This window comes from Megalops cyprinoides, chromosome 25, assembly GCF_013368585.1.
Source record: "Megalops cyprinoides isolate fMegCyp1 chromosome 25, fMegCyp1.pri, whole genome shotgun sequence".
Classification (NCBI taxonomy): Eukaryota; Metazoa; Chordata; class Actinopteri; order Elopiformes; family Megalopidae; genus Megalops; species Megalops cyprinoides.
Genome location: NC_050607.1, coordinates 14964081 through 14983363, shown reverse-complemented (window position 1 = coordinate 14983363; position 19283 = coordinate 14964081). Strand labels below are relative to the sequence as shown.

Here is a 19283-nt window from a genome sequence, read left to right as displayed (position 1 = left end):
ACGAGTTTGGGATTAACGCCATTTGGCTTCTGTGAGACGAGGGGCCCACAACACGGTAAGACTGAGGAAGAGGGAGGAGATGCTGAAGCAGGAACAGGTTTTCACTCCAGGAGGCAGAGAGTGAGGAAGTGGAGTGCAGACTCATGGGTAAAGACTTACCCATCTACATTCATCCCCAGGGCAGCCAGGAAACAGCTCCGTGTCACTTCCTGCCTGATTTGAACTCCTCCGATACTCCTACTTCTGTTAGTCTTGCCTGAATAGATGGTTACCATGGAGACGGAACTATGGCAAATTATAGAAAGGGGTAGTGCATGTGGATATGAAACTGGGTTGTAATTTTTTGCGTAGTGTGTTGTATATAACTTCTGTGTGTTCTGTTTTATTCAAGAGTATGTTTCTTGACAAACGATTATTTTAGCTACGTTTACAATGGTTTTGTCAGCCGTTAACAGCATAAGTTACTTACGTTTTGTTGACCTAAATATTACAGTGTTACACTGTAGAGGGACATTATGAGTGACTGGAACACTGGAATGACCATCTGACAGCTGATAGCTTGTGACATAGTTGTAATAGCCAACTCAAGACAAATGACAGTTGCAGTGTGAGATAAGTAAGCAAATTTAATTAATGAGCCGCTCATAACAGCTCTAAATTGCCTCCTCTAAACAATGCAGTTAGGTTCCTCACATTTCACGTCTATACACACACACACACACACACACACTCCCGCGGGCCCCTGGGAGGCTTCCAGAACCAACAGCAGCCAGCGTTCTTTTGGTCTCCTGTTCTCCCCGCGTAACGAACAGGCTGAAAACCAGCCCGCTAAACGGGTTTGTTAAAACCGAGCTGTTAATCGCATCGGGGGCCGGGGTCCAAGGGCTGTCACGAGGGACAGGAAGATCAGCCCATCGCTGATCGAAGGTGACTGGAGTGAGCAGCCTCCATCTGCTTTTAATGCCCTTTCCTTCGCCGCAAGCTGACGCCGTCAACAGTCAACAGCTCACCATATGCTTTCTGTGTACAACATGAAAGGAAGCACTGTAGGTGTCTTTTGGAATGCTTTTTTTTTCCAATGCCAAAATTAACTACGATTTGATTGACTTGGGTTCATTTTTTTTTATATAACTCTGAATCTATTTAGGGCGTCGAGAAAATGTTGCTTGACTCGTTAGAGACGTGTTTGCTGGAAGGCCTGAACACCAGCTGTTATACAATGTAGGCGCATGGAAACTTACAGGGATGTCTCTGCTATGTTGAGTGACAAACGAGATTCGCCCCCTTTTCCGTGGGCATCCCGTACTCCCACCCCCACCCTCACCCCTACCCCCGTCCAACTGCCAGTAGTCAATCCGCTCATGGTTATTAATGTGATCCATTCTGCCGAAAATGAGGGCCCTTTGTATTATTAATTAGGCACAACCGGCAGCCGTATCGCTCATGAAACGGAATCATTCAGCGCTCTAATTAAAGTGAAATGCGCAGATTATGTTTGATTTCCTTTTCTGTGGGGGATCGGTGCCCTCATCATAATTATTCTTGCGGGGAAGTCTGAGGGAAGAAGACCGTCTGATGTGTCAGCGGCCGAGCTGCTGCGTTAGACTCAGCAGGCGGATTTTGATTGAAATGTTCGGTTGTTGAACGTCGTTCCATGGCCATATGGTTTCTGTCGCTATGAGCGACAGGCTTCATGTGGACTGATCCACCCCCTTCAATCTGTAGCCAATTGAGAAAGACTCAGGGGACGTATTGCTGAGTGACAGAGAATCTGCCTGAGGGTCTCGCTGTTAGTGGGCCCGTGTGTTGAGCCAGCAGGTTGCCTGGCAGTGCTAAGACTCGCCCCCTCGATGAGGTGATTGGGCGGTTAACCCCCTATCCCTTTGTTGTCTCTGGTTACAAAGGGCAGTTCGCCTACAGCGATGGAACAGGCTGTTTGAACTACCACCTGATGCTTTATTTTGCATTAATAACTGATGAATGCGCAGATTGGTGGCAGTTTGGTGACTGGCCTGAGCTTGTAGGTTGTTTGTCGTGTGGCTTTTGTGAGTGTTTTGAGAAGACACTTCCTTTTGCTATCCAGCAGCATATGTCTTGCTCTCACACAAGAGAGATTGTGTGCAAGTGCCCAAGCCCCCCTGCTTAGCTCTGTTCCTCTGTGCCAATCCCTCTCTACATCTCTTTCTGCCTCTTTCTGCTTGTCCCTGTTATTTCCCTCCATCCCTCTCTGTAGCGAAGGGACGAGAGCAGTCACCCCACCCGGCCTCGAACCCGGGTCGAAAGGGGTACCGAACTGCAGCTTTGACCGCGAAGCCAAAGAGCCAGGCTGGTCGGTACGGCAGTCAGAGCGCATACTCAACCGTAGTGACGGCACTCCGCCACACCCTTTCTATCCACCTCACCCTTTCTCTGACTCCCTCCCCCTATTGCATCCATCTCTGCTGTACTTCTCCTCTGCATCACTCCATCCAGGCTACCAGACGCTCTGGGCGCCAGGTCCATATGCTCAGAGGGAAGGTGAGAGAGACGCGGATCTAGAGAGACGCTGAAAGGGGGGGGGGAATGAAACGAGAGAAGGAAGGCAGTGAGAGGCAGCAGCAGAGACGGGGGGGGCCGTTAAAGAGTCCGCAGTCATACAGGGACAGGGTAATCAGCAGTGTTAAGAACGGGAACTGATCCTCTGTCGCTTGCCGCCCCAAGGCCAGCCCGCTGGCGGCGATTACCGGCTGGCTGGGTCACACAGCACCAGCCACGCCGCCTAAAATCCTGCCCGCAGGACACACTCTCTCCTCTGACCCACTTCCGCGCCAAGCACTGATACCCACTTCAAGCAGAGGCAGGGGCATGAGACCCACTCTCAATTAAGGCAAGGAGCACGGCTCGTTCCAGTCGGGCCACATCCCTAACACTGGCTGCCGGAAGCCTGAGCTAGTCTGGTCTGAGACGCATTGCCATGCTACTGTGGAAATCAACCCAGAACTTGCCGGGTCACATTTGCTGAACTCCAAAGTTTTCTCTTTTGAAAGACTAACAGATGCTCGTACATATCTAACAGTGTCCTGGATTCCCGGTAGTTCTCTTGCTTGCGCTTGCGCTTGCGCTTGCACTTGCATTTGCTGTCTTGTTCAGTTTCAGTGTGCAGAAGTAAAGACACCGAAATGGTGTGCCGTGCTCTGCCATCATTTGCATTTTGCCGAATTTGCAAACCGCTGGGTGAGCGCGGATCTACCGCCGCGCTCACCCGTATCGCCACACCAGCAATTCTGCGGTTAAGATTTAGAATAATCAAAAGCGCGCAGCGGGCGCTTTGGCACTGAGATTCACGGCAGGGATTTTTTTTTTAGAGATTTATCGTCTGTGACTGGAGCGCTCTATCTGCCGTAGTTCATCATAGATTAGTTTGGTTATAAAAATCCCCACTTTGCTTTTCCTTCCCCTCCAGTATCTATGCTCCTTCGCGATGACTTTGATGTGACAAATCTGGACGGAGGAAAACGATCTGTCATCTAGCACGGGAATCTATGAATATTAATGGCTTTGAGAGAGTTGATGAATTCTCGTTGTAGGTTAGCCGCTCGTAAGTCCTACTGCAGTGCTTTCATGTGGCTGATTTTCACACCCGTTACAGATGATCGTTCTGTTGGGTTCACAGAAACGGAGCAGGAAAGGCTGGTGTTAGAGAAGATTAAGAGGTGTTTGGTTTTCATTGATTTATCCTCAGGCTTTGTTTCAGTCATATGTGCTCCTGGGAAAGGATGGGAAATCCTCTCACAAACCAAACATGCTCTTTCTGTACTGAAGAGTTTTGTAAAACATTTGAGGTCCCTGAAATGACCTTGCCACCAGGGCTTATTGGTCACCCAATGATGCGTTGAACGCATAAGTGTCGTGCAGGGTGTCCCCAGGGCTGTGATGCCCTCATTAATCATGCCCCATTACTCTCCCAGCAGGTGCGTGGGGATCACAATGCGCTGTGGTGGATCACTCCTGCTGGGATCTGGCTGTCTGACAGGGAGGTTCTTATATCAGGGAAGAGTTGGGGGGGTGCCTGTGCTGATTTGAGAGTTTTTACTCGCCTGGTCGCTTATTTGGGGGCAGGATGCTCTCCCTGAGTGCCACACCCTCCAACCATCTGTCTTGAGTCATGACATGCACTGATAAGGGGTCTTTCACTATGACCATGAGGTTGCAAGTTCAAATCCCCAGTGGATTTTTATGTATGCACCCTTCAGCAGGGTGTTTAACCTGTACTGCTTCAAGAAGCCAGATTTGTAAATGTAAATTATAACAGATGCATATAGTATGTGAGTCGACCCTGGATAGGGCGTCCAATGGGCAAGTGAGTAACATGCTTGGATGATTACTGATCTAAAAGAACACCAGCAATAGGCCCTCGCTGCTGGGGAGGAGTGTCTGAGGCCCACTGCTGGTCTGGGTCTAGCCAATCAGGGGACATACAGGGTGGAAGAAGGCCTCGGCTATATAATGTTGCCCTTATTAATCCAGGTCTGTGTTCCGCCTCAGAAGGGGACGGCACTCCAAACGGCACTACAAACACCATAAACACTTTGTTAATGGGGAAAAGGCCCATGCCAAGAGTAGTGGGAGTAGAGTGACTGGGGAATGACATGTTTTGTTACTTCTCCTTTCTCTCTCCCTCTCTCTCTCTCTACCCCTCTCTCTCTCTCTCTCTCTCTCTCTCTCTCTCTCTCTCTCTCTCTCTCTCTGTCTTGCTCTCCTTCCCTCAAGTTGCCAGCATAGCAGTGCTCCCTCTCGCAGTTGCCAAGCGCGCTGATTGACTCTGCCGTCTTTAATTAAGCGAACCGTCTCGCTCACCCTTTCCGGCCTTTCAGGTTAAAGACGGAGGAGAATTCAAAGACTCAGTGAAAGAGAACAGAGAGAGTTCCCCCTTCCTGTACCGGCGGGGTGCGGTTCTTTTCTCGGGGCGTTTGGCAGATGCTGCGGTGTCTCTCCTCGCTCCAGAGCTCTGCCGTGTCGATGTGTTTAAGAGCTCTGTGGCTGTCGCGCTGCGCGCCCGTGGCGGACTCACACAAGCGCAAGCGATCGAGGGGGACGGGCGCGCACGGCAGCCAATTAGCGCTGATGGATTTCTGCCCTTTCCGGGCAAACGTCGGCGAGCGGCACAGAAGAAACGAGACGAGAAAGCCAGGCGGCATCAGCTCCAGCCACCACCCGCTGTAACAGCATGCAACTTTACTTTCCGTAAACCCAGCAGAAATTTCCGGTTGGTACAGGAACGCTGAGAGGCTGCCGCTAAATCCCTGTCGCTCCGACAGTGTGGTGAAGTGTTCTTCCAGACGTCTGAGGGATGTCCACCATTAAGCCAAGTAAGCAGTGGTGAAATCTAGGCCCCTTTAGGAGTCGGGTCCCAGACCAAAACAAACCGAATTGTCTCCCTTGACTTTGATACACTGAGTTTTGTGGCTGGCTGCAGGGGAAGTGGGTTCTGAGAAGTAATCCACAGAAGTGCATGCTGATGCAAGGTTTCATCCGAGCCATGATCCCAGCCTTGCCAAACAGCTACATCACATTGAGACCTCTCAGTCTGAGAAATATTCCAAAGATTCCCCTGATGGGGACTTCCACACCATACTGTCCTAAAGGATTACGTGCAGATATGGATTTATTCGTGATATAAAATGAACCACATTTGGGGTATTAAAATGATTTAATAGCACAGTGAATAATTTACGAGCATGTATAATTAAGTAATAATACAGTATGTGATGAATTGTTTTGTGTATTTATTCAAGCATGAGCCAGGGCAAGTTTTTGAAACTGCAAATCATGAATCCTGGAAGAGTGATGAAGTAAAACACAACTACTCCTGACTGCCCCCTGCAGGAGGTGGGGGTAATAACCTTCAACAATTATCTGCTCAATTGTCCCCCTTCCAAACAGCGTGATCTCAAAATCCTAAACAGTATTGATTAGTGCCAAAAATGAACATGTGGTTGAAACATGGACATATAATACAGATATCCACTGTATCCTCCAACATGAACATGTGCGGTGGATATCCTCTGCTCCGGGGGAGCTTATTATAATGACTTTTGGAGGTAGGTCAGGCTGAGAAGACATGGCTTTCAACTCCAAGGCCCACTTCACACCCAATTTCCTTCCCCTTTTCATCTCTGGTTGTTTTCTATGCGTCTGTGAGGTCGTGGGGCTTTGAGTGGGCCCACTCCACTCGCAGCACAAAGGATAGGAAAGAGGCTCAAAAGCACCACACGCACAGGCTGTGAGACGCGTTTCACAAGGCCTGGTCGCTACGCACAGCACAAAGGACAGCAACGAAGGCGCAGCCAGGCCCCCCCCCCCCCCCCCCAGAGCACCCGGGGGTGGAACACGTGCCTCCAGGAAGCACCGTTCATTTATAACAAAGCACTGTGGAGCAGGTGATTAAGCAGACTCCCCCTACTACCCGTGCGCAACATATACTACCGCCATAAATCTTGGTCTGCTCACCGTCCATGCTAATAAGGTCTTTGGAATGAAGTACCCGGAGCGGATACGTGCAGTGCAACCTGGGATGCCCCCCCGTAGCGCTAACGGCTGGAACGCTCAATAAAACATTAGGCGAATCAAGCCGCTTTACAGCATGCTACGATACGTGATTACACGCTGATGGATGCGGGAGGTCGGAGGCCCGTCGTTTTCCTCAGTGAACGGCGCGTCGTTCGACACGCGATGCAAATTGGCTCCAGCCTGGCGCTCGCGGGTGCAACACGCAGGGGTCGGCGGAGTGTTCTCCTCGCAAGCGGTGCGCACACGACCAGAGCGCTCTCCTCCCGTGAACCCCATCGGCTCGTCCGTTAAGCTAATTGTCCTTGAGCTAAAGCCGCTGCGATGATGCCGTCCAGGTGGGAGGCGGGCGGCGGTGAGATCGCTGCTCTGCAGCTCTGATGGGTATTGATCGGATTATGCGGGGATTGTGCTGGTGCGTCGACACCACAGGCGCGTTGACAGCCTGCGTGTATAAATCAGCTCTCTGCATGTGTACTTGGTCTGGGGCGATGTTGCACAGGCTCTGTAACAAGGAGGGGGGTGTTAACTCGGCACTACTCAAATACAGCAATACTGTTCTTACACAACAGTGTAACTGAAAGGGGATGCTGGGGGGACAAGATAGGAAAAGATAGGAAAGGGCATCTACAAACAATTTATAGAATGGTGAGTTGTTTTTGAACAGAGGCACTAACGTGAAGTGTGTGTGTTTGTGTCTGTGTGTGTGTGAGTGTGTGAAACTACGGAGCTCCCCAAATCAGACGGATTGAACACTCATGATTGGTTTGCGAGAGAGAGCGATGGATCTGACGCAGTTAGCGCTGGTGGTGACATCCGTTTCGCTGCCGTGTGAGGGAGGTGACTGAGTGACTGCAGGAGAGGTGACAGAGGAGATGAGCAAAATAGGGGTGATCTGGGAGAGTGTGAAGGGCAGAGGGAGGTGTCCAATCAGTGGCAGTCCCACAGGTGACTCAGTACATTGCTGTCAGAGGAAAGGCCCATCTGTGCAGCATATACTCGGAGCCCGTGCCCATCAGCCAGAGTGACAGCCCTGAGGGGTAGCAGATTGGTCCTCTCTCAAGGGGGGGTGGGATTTGGAGAGGACTGGGCGGAGCCTCATGATCCCTGCCGCCCTTCCCCCTGTAACGTTACATCACTAAAGATCAGCCTTTCTTAGGAGGTTAGGGGGTTAAACCTCATTCCGAGCGCCCGTCACCGAGACCCGGTCACCACATGGCTTTGTGAAAGCGGCTAAGCCGGTCCCACTACAGTCACCATTCTTCTACTCCTAATCTTCTCTTTCCAGTGGTTGTCATGGACACTGAAGTGAAGGCCCCTGGGAAGGTGGACACAGTCTTGAAAGCACGCCCACAGAGGAAATGCATGTTGGCCCAGGGTTGGGACTTCTCAATTGGAGCATTACATGGGGAACTGGGGGGAACTGCAACACAATAATGTGTTCATGCGCATTTTTAGCACAAATTGATGAAACTAATCCTCCAAACAGCCTGCGTGTGTGTGCTGCTGGAGTGTATTAGGAATGTCTTTCTTCCTTGTGAGCGTGTGGGGGATTCCAGTGTGGCATTCCTCAGTAGTGTGGTGCTATCGCAAGGGCTGAATCAAGAGATTAGGCTGATCGATAGACATCGTCATTGCAGCCATACAGCCCGGTTGGTACCCTTTCCCCCTCCTCTCGCCCATCCTAAACTGTCCTCCTCCTGCTGTCACTATGGTTTTAACTTCTGTTGACATTGGGTTATTCAGAAAGGATGAACATTGCATGTTATGGGCGGCCAGGTCTAATCCTCACGTCTTCCTTTATGTTGTGGTACACCCATCTCTCCTCAGCTGAGCCTCTATCATTACAGGCTGAACCACACTGGTGCGTCTGTGCTGAGGTTATACAGGGTAATCCTTACTTCTTGCCTGGGATCTCGCAATCGATTCAGCTTCAGTTCAGAATGTCATCCGGCCTTGAAAAATGCAATGAAATTTTAAATTAAAGTGCAAGGACTCCTTTTTCTCGAGAGTTAGAGAGGGGACGGAGGGTGGGCCAACTAGCATTGCATTATTTCTGCTGAAGGTCAGCCAGGCTTTCGAAGCAATGATAAAACGTTTGATCAGACCCGCCAAACTCAATACTCGAGCCTTCATGAAACCGGCGAATCGAGTTGGCTACAGGGACTGTAGCCCCGTTTTTTCAGCCTCCTCTTTCTGGCCTTCAGCTTCTGTCAAGGAAAAAGGATTGACTGTGGGAATGTACGCGCACTTAAAAGCGCAGTGCCTAAGACAGGTGTATCGGGATGTGTTTGGCGAAGCATGTTTGCACTTTTCTCTCTTTGTTTGTCAGAGCCAGTGACCTTGCTGTTGTCACAATGTAGCGCTGTAGCATAGACGGTCACACACAATGGACAGGGGGCGGAGTGGTGTTGAAGGCCGTGGGAGGAACTTCTTCGCTCCCTGTTCCCCTCGGTTATGAGCACCTGACGAGTTTCTCTGTCTGTCTCTTTCTTTCAGGTAGCTGTGGTATTTTCTCTCTTTCTGTTGGTCAAATAACTTCAGTTCATTACAGTCTCTTTCTGTTCTATCTGTCTAACTCTCTTTATGCATGGATTTCCCATTGAATGATAGTGGTTTTGTTCTCCCTCCCTACAGATAGTCATAGTAGTTGAGCCGGTGATAGTGGTCTCTCTCTCTCTCTCGCTCCCTACAGATTACCAGCGGTTGAGCAGTTAATAGCGGTCTCTCTTTCTCTCCCTCCCTGCAGATTACCAGCGGTTAGGTGGTTGATAGCGGTCTCTCTCTCTCCCTCCCTACAGATTACCAGTGGTTGAGCAGTTGGTAACGGTCTCTCTTTCTCTCCCTCCCTGCAGATTACCAGCGGTTGATGACGGTCGCCGAGGGGATCACCACCCTGCTCTTCCCCTTCCAGTGGCAGCACGTATACGTGCCCATCCTGCCCGCCTCCCTGCACCACTTCCTGGACGCGCCCGTGCCCTACCTGATGGGCCTCCAGTCGAAGGAAGGGACCGACCGCTCCAAGCTGGAGCTGCCCCAGGAGGTACTGACGGCGCCCCCCGTGTCTGCTGTCTGCTCTTCCCACCTCTCACGTCACCCCCTCCCCCGTGCTCTCCTCGCTCGCTCTCTCACCTCGTTAATGGTTCATGTTATTTCAGCCGAGGGCTGAATGCTGATTGGTGAAAAAGCGTGAAAGGAGTTCATCTCAAGGTTTCCCAGCTCTCTGACTGCAGTGTCCTCGCTGCTTGCTGCAGTTTGCCTCAGTGTTGCTGAGGGGTGTCTCAATATTGCATTGGAAAGCAGCGGATGGTAGTGTGAACATTGCTATAGAGCAATACTTGTGCTGGGTATTTGGGCAGCGGTGAGCTACATCATCTGTCTCTCACCCATAGGGATCCATGTTATTCAGGATTCTTGCTGTGCACTACGAACCTCCGTATTTCAGCCTCAGTCACATCGCTTTGCACGCGCGAGTCCCGCATGTGGAGTCTCCCGGCCTGCAAGCACTGCACGTTTCTCTCAGGTGAAGTCACTCAGGCGTGAGCTTCTCCCTGGTGTTGATGGTAACAATAATCCACAGCCTCCGAACGCTAACAGTCGTATTTACCGCGCGCTTGAGTCCGCCGCTCTTTGAGAAAGATGAATAAATAGGGCCACGCCGTTCAGCCAATCCGGCGCTTTGGGCCGGGGGGCTTTCGGCGCGAGCGCGTCCGCCTCGAGCCGCCGAGCACGTCAGAGCAGCTTGCTGGTATGCGGGCGAGATAAGACGCTAACGAGCCTCTGTGCTGAAATGAGAAACTGCAGCACGCTTCTTTGGAGGGGAGGGGGGCAGGGTTAATCTCTCCCCCATTTCGCTTGAATTTTAATCACCCCGACCGCTGGCGAGCACGAGACCCAGGGCTCCCGGAGGCTTCTGCCTCTTCCCAAAATCTAGTTTTCCGCCCCTCCCTTTCTCCCCGCTTTCTCCCAGACCGAAAGATCACCGCCTCCCAAAAATTTCCATTTCTAAAATAATCCTTTGAAGTAGCAAAGTCCAGACGAAAAAGAAACATTAGAGAAACGAGCGGGGGGGGGGGGGGGGGGGGGGGGAACGAGCGGGGGGGGGGGGGGGGGCAAACAAGGTTACAAAGCGCATCGGAATAACACAACAGAAGTCAATAATTAACAAAGTAAGAATGTTGTGCAATTCATTTTACTGGCTGCGAGCCCGGGGCGAAAGACCGTTCTTCAGGTCTGCTGGATTCGTTCCAGTTCTGTCAGCGATCAGCTCCAAGTTCATGCCATAATGAGATCAATTACATTTGTGCAATGCTTTCCCGTACTTCAGCCTGCTCTGGCCGTTCGTTATAATCGAGCTGATTGGCTGCTTAGACACAGAGATCTCTCCCCCTTCATATTTGCTGGATTCAAATGAATTTGGGTCAGTCTGGCCCGAGGAGTTTATTCAGCCCTGCTTTCCAGGGAGAGGGGAATGATGTGCTTTCATCACTGTAAACTAGGACAAACCCTCAAAACACAAAGAGATCTTAGAGCAACGTTGTGCGCTCGCTCCCGGGAACCTGGGAGACACACAGTACACTGCTCCTCTGTGTGTGAGAGACAGGGAGAATGTGTGCCTGAAACCATCTGAGGCCAAGGGAAAAATACATCAGAGAGAGGGAGACAGAGATTTGATTTATTTAAAAAGCTTTTTTTTTAACCTTTATTGGAAAAAATGGAGCACATTTAAAAATTAGAGGATCTTACTCCGAGGGCAGAAAAATGAATGTGGCGGTTTTCATTCAAGGTTTTACCAGTTAAAGCCTATACTCAATCCTCTGAGCAGACATTATTTAGCATACTTAGTCTGTACAGCAGATAAACATTGCACATAGTCTCTTTTCTCCTCCTCTGTCTGCTCCACTCCCCCCCGTGTCTGTCTTGAGCTCTACTGATAGGCTCCAACAGCTCAGTCGCATATTTTTACCATGCAATGCTATTGGACTGCTCAGCACACACACAAAAACACGTGCACACACACACATTCTCCCTCACAAATATGCACATGCACACTCTCCCTTACATACACGTTCACACACACACACACACACGCACGTGCGCAGACTTGCTTCATGCATTGTTAGCACGGGCTCTCTGGTCTTGCATGTCATACACCTCACCAGACCCTGAGTGACACGCGCCGACAGTCTGTCAGTTTGAATGGCAGACATCTTGCTCATTCAAGGATAGGTGCTCCCCTAGGCAATTGCTTTAAGAGAGGAGAGCTGAAAAAAAGCCAACCTTACAGTCAGCCAGCCCTAGAATCACATCGAAGGGTGGAAATTGAATTCTCCATTGAATATTCATCATTTTGCAGCTCTGTCGGCAGCGTTCAAGGTGAACGATTTCCCCTTCTTGCAACAATAGCAGGTGCATCTTGGTGAGAAGCATCCCATCACGTATTGCACATGAACAGCGAGATTTCCATGGGGGGTTGGGGATGAGAGAAAGAGAGGGAGATCTTGTTGTCGATGAGAGGCAGATGCATTAGGAGGTATTCGGCCCACTTACAAGAGCTTCCAGATGCACTTAAAAGCATGAATGATTTCATACCAATCAAGTAGGCCGCATTAAAAAATCCTAGGAAATTACACCAAGCCCATTACAAGACCCTTCCCAGAATTTTAAAGTATGATTAATCTTACACTGCATAGAAGCATTCACACTTTAACATCCCAAAGAACCCTGGGCTGAACACCATGTCTTTAGTCAATAGCAAGGCATATAATTGTAAGTGCTGGTGTAATGCTGAAATCACTCAACAAGTAAGGCTTAATAAGCCATCGAACTAACCCCATCGTTTCTATGCCCCTCTCTGGTAGGGCCATAATCTTGCGTAGCCTTTTGAGCATACTGTTAAAACGCTGTTTCCAAATGGAAAAATAGATCAAAAATAATCTATAATGGCTTGGCAGACACCCTTTTGCAGAGTGGCTGACATAGGTGAGTCTGGAAAATATAATTCATTGATAGAGCTGGATATATAGTGAAGAAATTTAGGCTGAGGATCCTGAATGAGGGTACGGTGGGGTGGCTCCTGGAAGGTCATGTCTGGGTCCATAAGCACTGTAGCACTCTGTCACCCTGAGTCACATAGGTTCTGTATCAGCGTTAGGAGCAGAGACTTGCCCCGGGCAGGGCTATGTTACCATCTCTCAGTATAGAAGAAGGAGGGCCCGTCTCCCATAATCCCATTGTGGGTGTCACGGCAAGGCCAATTCCTTGTTTGATCCCCTGTCAGTTGCCATACACCCCCAATATATCCCACCCCACAGGGTACTACTAATACCACTACTGTGCTCAACTGGCAGAATTCCCCTGAGGTCTAGACTTATGATTTACAGGGTTATTTGAGAGTTTGACTCGGTTAACACAAGCATGCATGCACACAGTCTCTCACACAAATGAATTCATGCACACGTATAGATGCACGCACTCGCCTACACACTAATGCTCTTACCTGGCTGACTTGTCAGAGCCAGGGCTTTGGCCTTGTATAACAGTACAATAGTACTTTTGCATTCAATCACATGGCACTACAAGTTCCATGATCCTTTGCATGTCGGTTTTTAAGGGGAGGGTTCGGAATCAAACCAAATGATTCGTCCCTCATAGCCTTCCTAATTAAGCGCTGTTAAAACTACTAATTCAGACACAACAGCCCAGAGAAGGCAGACACGTTAAAGCCCAGTAAAGATCAGAGGGCCTCAAACAGTGATTGCCCGTAGAGTACACACACACACTAGGGGTTCATAAAAACCTTTTCACACTTCATTTCCACACTTAGGTAAAACACAGCTGTGTCAGTGTTCCCCCAGCACAAGCAAACACCCTTGGCTACATTCAGCCATATTACTGGTATTAAATGTAGCCACATATCCTAGCTCTGGCTCAGACAGATAAGGGCAGTGTACTGTCCACACTGCTGTTCACTCTCTCTTCTATTGCTTAAGCTTGTGTCCTTTTTTGGCTTTGATTTATGAAGCTAGTACTCCCCTTCTATACTTCTGCAAAGCAGCTCAAACCTCAGTCCTGAGAACAGCTACTGTAAGGTTACCATATCTCCCTAGATCAGCTCAACAGTTTGGGGTGATAGCAGACTACTGTTGCAAGGGCATTTGGTGAGTAAGTAGAGTGACGCTACAAGGCTATTTTAACTGCTTCTGTGTCCGCAGGCCAACCTGTGCTTTGTGGACATCGATAACCACTGCATCGAGCTGCCGGAGGATTTCCCACAATTCCCCAACAAGACGGAGTTCATCCAGGAGCTGACGGAGGTGCTGCAGCGCTTCGGGCTGTCCCCGGAGGGCGCCACACCCGTTGGGCCAGGCCCCGCCCACCTGAAAAGCCTGGCTCTGCACGAGCTGGTGGACGACCGGCGGAACGGGAACCTGGGGGGCGAGGCGCTGGCCGTGCTGGAGCGGCTGCAGGCTCTGACCAAGCGCACGGGCGTGGCGGTGGAGGGGGTGGAGACGCTGGGGCGGGCGGGCCACAGGGGCGACGCCCCGGGGCGGACCCCCGAGGAGGAGGAGGAGCTGAGGGACGCCAAGCTCAACGTGCAGCTGCGGGAGGTGTTCGCCAGCCGCTTCACCGCCATGTTCGCCGACTACGAAGCCTTTGTCATCCAGGGAGCCCAGGACCTGGAGTCCTGGCTCACCAACCGCGAGCAGATGCACAACTTCGACAAGGTGAGTACGCAGCCACACACACACACAGAAACGCACATACAGACAGAGGGACGAACTGACAGACAGACGGTCTCAGACACACACACACATACACACACACACACACACACACACACGCACACACACACAGACACAGGGCCGGACAGGCAGACAGACACACATACATATACAGATGGATGGAGAGACAAAGAGACAGACACACACACACACACACATACATACATACTTCATACACACTTCATCATTCACATACATGCACATACACACACACACACAGTTCACATAGCATTCACATTTAGAATTCAGTATAGAATAGAAAGTAAATAATTGGGATCATTGCGAGCTGGAGCTGGATGGGAAGCAATATACTGCCCATTTAAACTCCCAGCCTCTCTCAGGAGCTGCCCAGCTTCCTCTTCAGAATGTGTCCCAGCGGGGCCCTTACCGCGCCCCTTTGACCCCCACAGCTGGGGGATATGACAGTACAGTGTGCCTCTGACAGTTTAAAGAGCCTCATGAGACTCTCTCCATTCCCGAATGGACATAAGTCACAGGCTCAACCGCCTGGAATGGGGCTCTCAGCACGTGGGCACCCCACGCGTTCACAGCTCGACGAGGCATTAACCATCTCTGCTGACCCCCTGAACCGGACACCGCGACAACAGCCCCAATCAAAGGGACGGCGATTTGAGATGACTGGCAACCCCTTATTCGGAGTTTGGAATTCAATCTTTGTTTTTTTCTTTTTCCTGCATTTAGAAAAGCACTCTTTAACAGGCCAGATAACTTATTCATGCCACCCCCACGGGATTCCATTTAACTCGGTTATCCGAGTCAAGAGTGCCGTGATGGATCTTACCTACCGTTTCCATCCTATTGATCTCCCTCCAAGGCGAGAGCAGAGCTGCCGGAGACAAGCTATTTCTCTCTGTTTATTATTTGAAAGCGAGCTCAGTTCTTGGCGATAAATTGCAGTCAAAATTGCACTCTCTTTGTTATAAATAATCGAGGTCTCATGCACTGATATCCCTGAAAAGATATACTCGCCTACAGAGGAAATGAGGCTAACAGTGAAATGCCATAACATGTTTTTGTAACTTTAGGCCAAGAGTACAAACATGCAAGTAGATATTTTTTACCACTCACTCACCTGAATACCATTACCGAAGTTTTGGGCATTGCGAGGGAGATTATGTTATATAGGTATAGAGATGGGACACGCTTCAAAAGGCTTCTGCCTTGGTAAATTGTTTTGGGCTGTCTGAAGACTGTCTGTGATTTTTCTTTTAGGCTAGGTTTTATCAAACAATTTTCTGTACTGACATTAAATTATAATCAGTGTTCTAGTTTAATCAATGCTTGATGCAACAGTTCCCATTAGTGTAACAGAAATTCCCCCGGTCAGAAGGAGTAAAGCATCGGCTGCCTGTGTTTGGTGTGTTTGGTGTTGTTTGGTGTTGTTTGGTGTGTTTGGTGTGTTTGGTGTGTTTGGTGTTGTTTGGTTTGTGTGAAGCGTGTGGGGGGTCTGTGCAGGTTTGCCATTTGCTTTGGGTTCGTGTGGTTCAGCTGGGTGGATGTGTGGTACGGTGGCCTGTGAGGGGTTGGGGAATTTGGCGATGGAGCACTAAGCGCTTCTCCCTCCCTGCCCGCGTGCCAGGCCTCCTTCCTGTCGGACCAGCCCGAGCCCTACCTGCCCTTCCTGTCGCACTTCATCGAGACGCAGATGTTCGCCACCTTCATCGACAACAAGATCATGTCGCAGTGGGAGGAGAAGGAGCCGCTGCTGCGCGTGTTCGACGCCCGCGTCGAGAAGGCCCGCCTCTACAGCGGCCGCGCCCCCAGCCTGCGCTCCTCCCACTACCAGAGGTGCACCAATCTGAAGGAGGCAGGTGGGTCGCCAGGGAGCCCGGGGGGTCACGTGGGTTCATCGCGTGCGGGGCGTCAAAGAGAGAGCAGAGCATGTAGCCCTCCCCGTCCGCCACAGTATTCACGAACAGTTCTGACCTGGATCAGAGGAAGTATCTGGGTTGCATGGGTGGCACTTTTTCATTTCGGGTCGCTCACTTAATTTTTTTGAGCAGATTCTGCCCAGATTTACTGATTATTATGTAGATCTGATAAAATAATGGCCACAGCAAATGGGACAAACCATCCAGTTCTGCACAGCGCGGTCTCCAAAAATATCAGCGCGGCGTCACCGATGCACGCGCATAACCCAGATAGCGCTGCGCTCCTGCGCGCTCGTAAGGGTGTGGGCGGCTCGGGCGGGAAACCGCAGGCGTGGTCAGGATCTCTCACCTGCGTTTCGCTCCTGTGAAAGCCCGTCCCCTCGACGGCTGACGGAGTATTCATGCAGGAAGGCTAATGCGCTGCAGTGCTTACTGTTGCTTTGCACGAGAGAGCCTAGAGCGTGAAACAGGAGCACTTTGCTGCAGTGCAGCATGGCGCACCCATCCAAACCCAGTGACTCACTGGGCGGCGAAGGGAACAGCTGCCCGTGAGAACAGCAGCCTGGCACAGAACAGAGTCCTGCTCCTGAGGGCCGGGAGACGAACTCGAGACAGGAGCTGCTGGCCGGACGAGCGTTTTTAATTGGCCGCTCTGGCGTAGCGAGGAGGCTGAAAGGGAGCCTCGCGAATAGAAACTGAATTTAATGCGGTTGAGCACTGTTCAATATGCAGCTGCACTTTTCTGACCAGGAAGGTCTGCTTGTCACCGGGCAGTTAGAGGCCTGCTGTGTGTCCTGGTGAGGCCTCTCTGCCTCCCTCTCCCTTCCTTCGCTTGCTCCCGCGGGTCCATTTCAATTACCGTGCTTCCACCGCTCACTTGTTAGGTGTCTGATTTCTGCCAGGGCTGCAGAAGGAACAGAGGTATTGACAGAGGCGTCTGGGGCGTCTGGGAGAGAAGAGGGGTTGCACGCGGGGGAAATTGATTGGCCGTGCCCACGCTGTTTGGAGTTGTAATGGAGCGTGTAATGAAGAAACGACTGCCTGATCGCTCCAAGTCACCAGGCTGTAACAGGACTGGCCATCCTGCAGGAATAACTGAATCACCTTCCCAAAGTACCACATAAAGCCATATAAACAGATAGTATGTCAAAATATAATCTAAGCAAAGAATTAATAAAGATAATAAAAAAACAATTGAGAGCTCCTGGAGCTATCAGGGGCAAGTATTAAATAATGTCACCTTCTGAGAGTTTATCGTGTTGTTTTCTATTTGTAATAAATTCTTAATGATTATATATCTCAATATATAAGTCTGGGGAATGCACAGGTGCTTTGTTAAGGGTGCGGCTGAAGTTTTGTATAGCCCAGCTGTGTCACAAAAACAACTGTAGCCCTTGTTTCGTGCAGCTGGTAAAGGTGTCTAGGTTGCTCTGTAATTGGCTGTTGATTGACCCTGCCGCTCCTCCGCTTTTTCCCTGCGGGGTTGCTGTCCTCTTGCTGTTACCTCCTAATTTCTGCACCGTCGGCGAACATGCTGAACACGTGCAGCAAAAGAGTAGAGCTGCGCTCAGCCTGTCAGTGAATACTTCCCTCCCACTCTGTTCCCAGAGTAGCAGAGATGCTGCATCAGATTCCTCTAAATAAACTCTGCAGAAGGCTGGAGGCGATCCGGAGCCCTTAAGCACCAGGAGGAATATTAAACCTGCACTCTCACAGCGGCTAATCTGCAAATGAGTCCATTTGTGTTGGCTGCTGTGAAGGAGGCTTTGGGAAATTTCCAGCCAGGCCGTCTATTTCGGAAACAGACAGCAACTCTGCAAGTTTCTCCCTCTGCCTCTCTTGTGCTGTGCTGTCTGGTCGAAATCTGTCACGTCTGGTCCTGTCCAGTCGTGTCTGTTCCTGCCAGCCAGCAGAACCGATCACCATCTGATTTTCCTTGCCATATATATTCTGCCTCTGTGGAGTTTTGGTCTACGCAGTACAATTTAACATCTACATTAGTTTTGTATGCAGTTGACTGTAGTCTGTCCAGGCATGTGATGTGGCAGGACCATCTTCCGTCTCTTTCATGTAGCTATAGACACTTATTCCAACAACATCTGGTGCGAACCCAGCCTGCATGTTATTCGGATGTAGTTCCACTCCCATGTCTGCTTTTTGACTGTCTCTGCAGTGTTAGGCAGCACGGAGGAAGTGGAAGAATGAGCTATGTGTTAGTAGTCATTACTAGGCACAGTGTGTGCGCACACATGTGTGTGTGTTTTTGCATTTGTGTGTTTTTGTGTTTGAGACACAGATGAGGATGGCTGAGTGTCCTTAAATGGCTGTAATAAACAGTGTGTGAGTGTAAGCAGGACTGCAGGGCTTTGAAGGCCTGCCAAGCACCCCGGACAGGATTGCTTTGCATTGGCAGCAACTGCCATACGCTGGCAGCCCTGTTTAAGTGGCTGGCAGGATCACGGAGGGGGGCAGCAGGATGTTTAGATCAGTGTATTTCATTAGCCCATGGCCAGGGAGGTAGAGCTGCTCTTCTCAACCCATTTATGGAGCAATGTTCCTGAGGGTGAAGGATATACAACCTCCTTCTCTGAACACTCGTACTTACACCAAAAGGCTACCCATGCAGAATTTCAAAGCCACTCTTTAATAATCCAAGAAACATGCTCTGACTAGTGCAACCTTGGACATGTTTACTTTTTCTTGAACATTGAAAGGTTATTCAGTGGTTAAATGAAATAGTTCATATTTCTAGATGTCCTTAACATTTTATAAGGTTTTTCCTGGAGCAAAAAGATTTCCCAGCAAACAGTGTTCGCTTTTTGAAGGACGTATTTGAAGCTCAGCTCATGTGACTACAAAATGTAGGCCTCGCTCATATCCCCCCTTCTCGATTTGTTCCTTACCCCCAGCCCAGGCCATCGAGCAGAGGCTGATGAAGATCGACCACACGGCCATCCACCCCCATCTGCTGGACATGAAGATCGGGCAGGGCAAATATGAGCAGGGCTTCTTCCCAAAGCTACAGGCGGACGTGCTGGCCACAGGGCCAACCAATAACAAG

General features: G+C 50.2%; 1 protein-coding gene across 3 annotated transcripts in view; it reads left to right on the top strand.

The window, feature by feature from the left end:
* dennd5b (DENN/MADD domain containing 5B) overlaps window positions 1-19283 on the top strand; it is an 81970-nt gene that overhangs the window by 45226 nt on the left and 17461 nt on the right. For all 3 annotated transcript variants that reach the window (XM_036519927.1, XM_036519925.1, XM_036519924.1), the window contains 4 exons: window positions 9402-9589; window positions 13761-14273; window positions 15931-16162; window positions 19132-19282. In XM_036519927.1, the coding sequence (XP_036375820.1) occupies window positions 9402-9589; window positions 13761-14273; window positions 15931-16162; window positions 19132-19282 (1084 nt within the window). The remainder of the gene's footprint in view (window positions 1-9401; window positions 9590-13760; window positions 14274-15930; window positions 16163-19131; window position 19283) is intronic.